This window comes from Sinocyclocheilus anshuiensis, unplaced genomic scaffold, assembly GCF_001515605.1.
Source record: "Sinocyclocheilus anshuiensis isolate Anshui unplaced genomic scaffold, SAMN03320099.WGS_v1.1 scaffold702, whole genome shotgun sequence".
In the NCBI taxonomy this organism is placed as follows: domain Eukaryota; kingdom Metazoa; phylum Chordata; class Actinopteri; order Cypriniformes; family Cyprinidae; genus Sinocyclocheilus; species Sinocyclocheilus anshuiensis.
This window is the reverse complement of record NW_015548184.1, coordinates 959931-968474: the sequence shown is the minus strand read 5'-3', so window position 1 is coordinate 968474 and position 8544 is coordinate 959931. Positions and strand designations below refer to the sequence as shown.

The 8544-nt window shown below is 37.4% G+C and overlaps 1 protein-coding gene across 4 annotated transcripts in view; it reads left to right on the top strand.

Moving 5' to 3' along the window:
- LOC107704922 (tyrosine-protein kinase STYK1-like) overlaps positions 1–7775 on the top strand; it is a 10841-nt gene extending 3066 nt beyond the window's left edge. For 2 of the 4 annotated variants that reach the window (XM_016507979.1, XM_016507980.1), the window contains 9 exons: positions 4814–4872; positions 5003–5176; positions 5713–6039; positions 6128–6309; positions 6498–6578; positions 6753–6961; positions 7051–7091; positions 7215–7311; positions 7415–7775. In XM_016507979.1, the coding sequence (XP_016363465.1) occupies positions 4814–4872; positions 5003–5176; positions 5713–6039; positions 6128–6309; positions 6498–6578; positions 6753–6961; positions 7051–7091; positions 7215–7311; positions 7415–7610 (1366 nt within the window). In that variant the 3' untranslated portion in view covers positions 7611–7775. Of the gene's footprint in view, positions 1–3098; positions 3299–4813; positions 4873–5002; positions 5177–5712; positions 6040–6127; positions 6310–6497; positions 6579–6752; positions 6962–7050; positions 7092–7214; positions 7312–7414 lie in introns of those variants that run through there. The other 2 variants (XM_016507981.1, XM_016507982.1) reach the window with 2 other exon arrangements.
- The last annotated feature ends 769 nt before the right edge of the window (positions 7776–8544 follow it).

The following is an 8544-nucleotide window of genomic DNA, read 5'->3' as shown; positions in this document are numbered from 1 at the left end:
GTGGTCTTCATGCTCACTTGAACACTTGGGCCAAATACAGGAAATACGTCATATAAGTAGTCAAGTGGTCAAGTGCAAAGACCGCAAGTGTGGGTATTTGGACAAGGCTTTAGTTATCTTACCCAGTACATGACCTGTTGCTCGCCATGATACAACCTCGCTCGCTCTTCTGTCAGACTGCTGCAGCAGTGGCGGGGATTCCGGGGAAACGTAGTGGGCGTGGTCAACCTGTGACTTCAATCGAGAGTGACCAATAGAAAAAGGCCTTTCATCCTGGTGGGTAGAGACCGCCCACTGAGAGACAGCTTCACTCGCAAGCAAAACTTTTCAACTTGCAAACAAAAGTTTTAGACCTGCAAAAAAAGACTGCAGAAAAGAGTGACATTTGTGGTATCACGATGAAAAGTGTTTGAAGTGCACAAAGAAAAACAAAGATTTTCAAAGATTTATACGCACTGAAAATAAGTTTGTTATCAATTTCTTTATTTTTGAGCCTTAAGAAGACTTTTTTTTGCAATCTTTTATTTTTTAATTACAAAATAATTAGTTTTACTCTCAAACACATACTGTTTGATTGAATAATAAAGAAACAAAAATGATTCCATACCACTGCAACAGGTTCTGAAGAGCTGATCAGACTGTGAGCGTAATTTATGGACTCAAAGTTTGGAGAAACAAACTACATGGTAGTGTTATCATAAATATCTATATTTTGATAAAGATACTGAAATATCTGACACGGTTCCATTACTCGTTTTCCACAGTATCTACCGAATATACACCGATACAAGCTGCGTCTCTCTCTCTCCTCTCCGACAGTGAGTTTGACACGCATCGTCTCCTGTCAGTTACAGAGTTTGAATGTCCGCGCGGGATTGCAGGTATTCCGCATAATCTTAATCATTCCCGCGCAAATGAGGCGAGAGCTTTATTGTAACATGAGAACACAGTCATGTAATCGCAGAAAACTGGATGCGAGCTCTCAAATAGGCCTAACTTGTACAAATGAACTAACTGCCTGTCCTCTCACTCCGATATTGCTTGTGCGCACACAGACTGTGCAATCGCGATCTCTCCGTGCTTTTAAAGTAGAAATTATGTCTCTTTGCTCCTGGATTAAACTGTAACTGAATAGATCCACCCCTGACCGATGAAAATCCTACTGGAAATTGTATTGGCTGTAAGTGAAATGCACTTTCAAATATATATATATATATATTATTGCGACTTTTTATCTCACAATTCTGACTTTTTTTCTCACAAATGCGTGATACAAACTCACAATTATGTATTTTTTTCTCACAATTGCGTGATACAAACTCGAAATTGCGAGTTTAAAGTCGATGAAAATCCTACTGGAAATTGTATTGGCTGTAAGTGAAATGCACTTTCAACAATCAAAGATGGAACTTTAAGTTTATGCTAGAATTTTTTCGGAATGGGATATTTGTCTGATTTCTATCCTAGTCTGCCTAACTGCATCACTACACTGTACAGTAATTACAGGTCAAAGCCATCTTATGTTCCATTTATCTAAATAAATAGGCCTAACATACTGTATATTATGGAAGCCCGTTTCCGCCCAATTGCGTGATACAAACTCGAAATTGCGAGTTTAAAGTATAAAGTCAGAATTGCGAGATATAAACTCGCAATTCTGAGAAATAAAGTCGCAATTCTGAGAAAAAAAGTCTGAATTGCGAGATATTAGTTTCCTGTTACTGAGATTGACCTTCACCGTAGTGTCAAAGACGGTAGGATTGCATATTCTATAGCCTAAAAATGGAAAATATTATAGAGGATTATTTTTGGCGCGGTTTCACTAATAGATAAATCTTAATTTTATTGGAGGAATCACACAACATAAAGCTTAGTTTCCGGACTCTTGAGAGAACGTTATGCAGGATTCAGTTGTGGGGGAAACTTGTCCTCTGTATGCATTAATGATAGACCTACTCTTACAAGCTCAGAGACATTTAGAATATGTTGATTTAATAGCCAATGTCTTGGTGCCCTGGATATTTAAATTTTAATAGTTATTTTTGATTGTTTTTAAACATTACAGATTACTTCATGGTAATGCAACTGTTCTGCACATTCGTGAGCACAAATGTGTATAACAGACCAGAAAACCACATGAACTACACATGGACACTTGCTATAGTGCTGCTGCCACACCTCATGCCATCCTATTAATAATTTTCTATATCTGCTCCTATATACAGCTAGTTATAAATACTATAACCTAACCCACACCCTAACACTACCAGAAAATATAAATTTTTATAATTAAAAAAATAATAATTTACTTTATTTACCTAAGGTGTAAAATATGAAGTCCATGTCTGATAATAAGTGTACACCTTCAAATATTATTCTGTGTTAGATATAAACAATTAGCATGGTCTCTGTAGTTTTAGCCGGTAAAGACTTGTTTAAAAATTTGCCTTTGTAATGTCTATTTGATTACTTTTTATTTATGGCTTGCTGATTAACCGATTTTAACTGGTTTTTGATGCAACTGAATGTTGAATGGTGCAATCTTACTATGGACTATTTGAAGTCCTTCAACTTAAAACCATCAGCTGTCAGACACTGAATGCAAGTGCTGATGAAACCGTTTTCATTCTAACCCATAAACACTGGATGAAAGGTAAACCTGCACGCCCTCTTCTACTGTTTTTAATGGCCACTGATTGAGTCAGGAGTCGTGCCTGGATGTCTGAACATCCTAGAGAAACTTGAGGAGCTGGATAATCAGGTTTTGGTTAGGCTAGATTCAGGAAGAAGAAAATGTCACATAAACTGAATATTATCGATGAGATTAGTTTAACACAAGTAGAGATAACGGCAGGGTCTGAGCATTTCACTGGATGTAGTGTAATTTCACAGGGTTTGACAGCTGTAAATGATACTCTGTGAAATGTAGAAATGGCTTGGCACTGTAATAAACCCTTTGGCCGTAAAAAAAAAAATTTTTTAGCACTACAGAAAAGGAGGGTGTTACCAACAACAGCAAGTGAAGAGACGGAGCACAGGTGAAAAGGGTGGAGCTAAGTCACCAACAAAGGTGCAACCTAGACAAACACAAGCAGTACACCATAAGGAGATTCTCTAGAAACAAGGAAGGAGACTAATAAAAGGTACTGATGACACTGTAAAACATGGGACAGAGTGATGTATTCAACAATGGGATATCGTTTCCATTATGGAAAACTATCTGAATAGAGACAATCTAAACACAAGGAAAGACTGAACATCAAGGAGTAAGACCACCTACAACCACAGTGTCCAGCAGGTAGGCCAATACAGACCTGCAGACAAAGCCACCAAAGTGAAATACGTGACTTAGTCTTTTTGTTTACAAGGAAGGCCTACTTGTGGAATTAGCTGTCAGATGATTTGATTATTTATTGTGAATTAGTTTGTATTATAAAGTGCACAGAACACACATGTTGATGTCAAAACATTCCTCACTTATGTCAAAGAAGGACAAATACACTACAGAGAGAGCAGAGCATTATATTTGCCATTCAAATGTTTGGGGTCAGTATGATTCTTTAATGTTTTTGAAAGTCCCCCAAAGACTGTATTTATTTAAATATTAGTCAAATTGAAAATGACTGTTTTCTATTTTAACAGTTTTTTCCCCATGTAATTTACTCCTGTATTGGCAAAACGGAATTTTCAGCATTACTCCATTTTTCAGTGTCACATGATCCTCCAGAAATCAAGTAACATCTTATTGTCATTGTTGAATACTTCTTGATACTAAAAACATTTTGGTGGAAACTGTGATACATTTTTTTCTGGATTCTTTGATGAATAGAAAGTTAGAAAGGAACAGCATTTATTTATTTGGAAATATTTTTTTTTAACATTATATATGTCTTTACTGTCACTTTTGATCAACTGAATATTTACTGAATAAAAGTATTGGACAATTTTTAAATACACAATTTTTTGAATACATTAAGTCAAGATATTTATGTCTAATACATCTCAGTTGCTTATGTGGGTTTCCCTATGTACCTCTGTGTATATGACGTGTCGTTGTGTCGTCTTTGAGAATGAAAAAATGCAGACAAACAGGTTGAGAATCATAATACAAATAAAAAGGCTGTTCCGTTTATGTCAGAAACAGAGCTAATACAGTGGCCTTTTACTTTACAGTCTGAAAACACATTTAGCCACACTTATAGGCATAGAAAGAACACATTTATCTAGTAGCACAACACAGCTGACAATTGCAGCCATGAACACACACAAAGTATAGCAAGTATTAGTCTTGTTGTACTGACATTTAGAATGTCACACCAGACTGGGTGTTCACTGTTTGTTCACAAATGAGGCCATCTCATATTGCACATGGAGCATAAGTGTGTAGTATAGCGTCTTTGAGATTATACTTACAAGATACTCTCATGTACAAACACATAATTTACTTACTGTATGTACACAGTAAATATTTATATGTGAAATCTATTTCTTAGTATTTTTCCTTTTTTCTTTCTGGGGTTATTTCCTGAAAAAAAAAAACACTGATGAACACTGATGATGTTGACAAAGATGTATCTCAACTACCCAAAGCCTTTTATGCTGATTCGAAACACTGATCACATTACGCTGACCCAGAATTCAGCATGATGTTTCATACTGCCATTATAGAAGACTTAGAACATTTAAAATCTACATTGTTTCAATGTTCACCATATTTGGAAATCAACCTGAAACACAGCGCAATACTTTGGTAAACAAGTAGTTCATTTTAAAAATCTCCAACCTTTTAAATCCACATTCTGTCTCTGCGCAGGATGGCTACCACTTCCAGTTCTGCGTATTCTGAATGTAAACCTGGAGACACATTGTGTGGTGAGTAGATCATGTATGTCGGATAAAACAAAAAGGCATCATCACCATTAGACGAGTATGTCTCCAAAGTTGTAAGCTAAAATGTAAAAAAGTTGCTCATATTCCGTCAACACGTGATTTGCTCCCTCAGAGATCCGTGTGTATGAACAGGAAGTGATAATCGTACCGGTGTTGTTTTTGATGAGTTTCTTGGTCACGCTGGTGTTTCTGCTGCTACTGAAGTTCTGTCCTGAGAAGGTGGATCGCCTGCAACCCAGGTCCAGTCGAACAACCAAGACTAGGAGAAACTTGCAAGGCATTGATGGTGAGTGTCTACATATATATTTAAAAAACAACATGCCAAGAGTGTATATATATATATATATATATATATATATATATAATTTCAATATATATTTCAATGTTACTAAACGCATTTTGCTAAATGTATTAAATGCAAAATACATTTGCATGTATGTTACATGTATGATGCATAGCAAAATTGATGTGTACATTTTAAAATTGAATAAAAAGTTAATCACAAAAATGTATTTCCTAATTAATAACACATAATGTCTGTACATAATACAGGGATTAAATATTTGCTTTAGTGTTAAGCATAAATGTTGCATCTCAAATGCAAACCACTGTGCTTATGTGTCGTGGCAAGGGCTTAAGAATCGCGCCTCTAATCTACACATTGAGACTGTTTGCACAAAATGGTTTTGATACTGACTTCAAGTAAACAAACATGACATTCGGTCGGTCATATATTTTATTAAGTATGCTGTTCTGTTTTTTCATACTTTAATTCATTGAATCCCACCTAAACAGTCTCTCTTTCTATCTCCCTATATGTAGCTCCCCAGGGTCTGAATGCTCTTGAAGGTGAGCCCATAGCGTTGGACACTACATCTTACATGACGTTCAGCCCAGTTCGAGACTCCTATAGAAATGAACATGCCTCCTTCAATGACAACAATGTGGCCTTTACCGATGGAGGAGGCTCTTTTGGCGCCACAGCTTCAGCCTTCACAAAGCCCAGGGAACTTCCACGACAGCGACTACCGGAGAACTTCAAAGGGGTGTCTCCTCTCCCAGCATCATACTCTCTGAAGTCAGACAGCTCCGTCTCACTCTACAGGGCTCGTATGGAAAACAGAAATGTGGTGCTGCGTGTACTTAAAGGTGCCCGAGTGATTTATGATATAGTCATAACGTCTGACTGAGATCTTGAATTCCAGTTTCACTCTCCTTTTTTTGTTCTCATACTCAGATTCAGCCAGTAACCATGAAAGTCAGTCCTTCTTGGGATTTGCATCCTTCCTTTCCCAGTTAGGGCCCCATCCCTTCTTACCGGAGCTTCTGGGAGTTATATCCCTGCGAGCTCCTCTCATTACTGTTATTGAAGAGATGGAGAACAGAGATCTGCTCAGATTCCTGTGGAGGTGTAGACAGGTAAGAGGTCTGACCAAGATGTTTTATAGCAGCGGTTCTCAACTGGTGGGAAACAGCCATACATAGGTCATAAGTCAATTTTTGAAAGTTCTAACATGCTTCCTTTATCTTATGTTGTTGATCTCAAAGGTTGTGCATCTAAATAAACTTATTTTGGTGCAAATTCTTTTGCTATTTGGAATTAACAGGATAATGTTGGACCAGACGGCATGTATCAGATGACAGAAAAAAAGATCTTCACCATGGCTTCACATGTGTCCTCTGCACTGGTGAGCACAATATTGTTATCACCATTTTTCTCAGTGTCAAATCCAAGCATTTTGGTATTTGGCAATATAAGCACTAGTTGGAACAAATATGACACCAATGATGGTTTCGTGTGATATTTTGGTTCAGTTTCAAGGATGGAGATCATCTGACCTTTCTTGCTTCTTTCTCTGTAGGACTTTCTCCATAGCAAAGATCTTCTCCACTGCAACATCAAAGCTCGCAGTGTGTTAGTCAGCAGGATTTGTACCGCAAAACTCTGGGGTTTGGGTGATTTGTATGCAAGGACATCAGCAAGTGCTAATCACAGTGAAGATTCTGAGAGAAAAAAGTGGCATGCTCCTGAGCTACTGGCCAAGAGACCAGCCACTCCAAAAAGTGATGTGTAAGTAAAAAGCACAATACATGTTATCGGGAAAAACAATGTTCATGTTTTCAGCTCAAATACATGTATTTCTTGATCTTTTTTTGCAGTTGGTCACTTGGGCTGCTACTGTATGAAATGGTGACTCTTGGTGAGTTTGCTGTCCGGTTCTTTTGGGACGATTTAAGTTGACTGTATCTTGCTTATAATGATTAATAACTCTCACCTTTAACTTCTCTCACATTTTTGTTTATCCTATTCTTTATACTTTCAGGTGAGGTCCCCTTTGCTGAAATCCCTGCAAAGGAACTTCTACAGTATCATCAGCGAGGGAAAACCCTGAAGAAACCGAACAACTGCTCCAACTCACTGTAAATGCACCTTTAGAATTGTTGTTTTGTAAAATAATTGTATTCACTGGTTATACAGTGTGTATGTTCAAAATAATCAATTGTTACTACTGCTTTTCTCCAGTTTCTCACTTATCAAAGCTTGCTGTCAGTGGAAGGAACATGACCGCCCCTCACTGGCTGAGGTCAGGCGTAAACTCCAATCAGGAGAGAAGAGTGCCAATGACAGCAGTGTTCTCCGTGTGCCTGAGCTAATCAATATTGAACAGTATCTGAAGGAAGCAGGATATGGAGAATCCAACAACTACACCGTTTTCTAAATTCACATGACTCTTCATAATAAATCACACATATATAAATATATTATTTAGTGTTTGTGGTGTAAACTGTTCATCTCCAGTGCTTCCTTTCAATTCATGAGTGAATTGAGTGTTGACCAGCCATACTGACATTAAAAAATTTGAATGTATGAAATGTTAATTTTAGAGAATGTTTACAGATATTATCCTTTCTTTAAAATTAATTGAACAAATTGCAACATTGCCAAATTCTAGGATTTTATTTATGTTACCATAAATAAAATGCTAAATGTATTGTACAGTTAGATATTTGAACCTGATGCTGTGAAAAGGTGGAGTTTAAAGCAGTAAACACAGAAGTTTCAAACTTACTTGACTGATCTGATCAAGCAAAATTTAGCAGTACATTAGCCAGGTTAATGATGCAGCCTTGTTTAAAGACATGTGGCAGGTTCATTTCCGCTTTTAAATTAAACAAAAGATTTCTGGAAGTCACTAGAAAATGACTGACTTTATCTGTTCAACTCTTGGATATTTTAAAGGGGTCATATGATGCGATTTCCTTTTGTCCTTTCTCTTTGGAGTGTTACAAGCTCTTGGTGCATAAGAAGATCTGTAAAGTTGCAAAGACTAAAGTCTCAAAACCAAAGAGATATTCTTTATAAACGTTAAGAGTAGGCATGGGCCGATTACCGGTTTCAAGGTATACCGCGATTTGAAAATGTCACGGTTTCAAAACCGCTAATATTTTCTATTATACCGTTCCTGCGGTATGCGCTGTTTTTCATGTCTCCTCAAAGACTGAAAGTGTAGGAATCCCTCAGGTTGAGTGCAGTGTAGAGAGTAACACGACTCTCCTCCTGTTGGTGCGAGCCAGCGGTCACGTGTGTGTAGGATGGCCGAACTTAAGGAGCTTCCCCTGGAACTTACGCGATCGGCAACCGGCCGTTTTTTG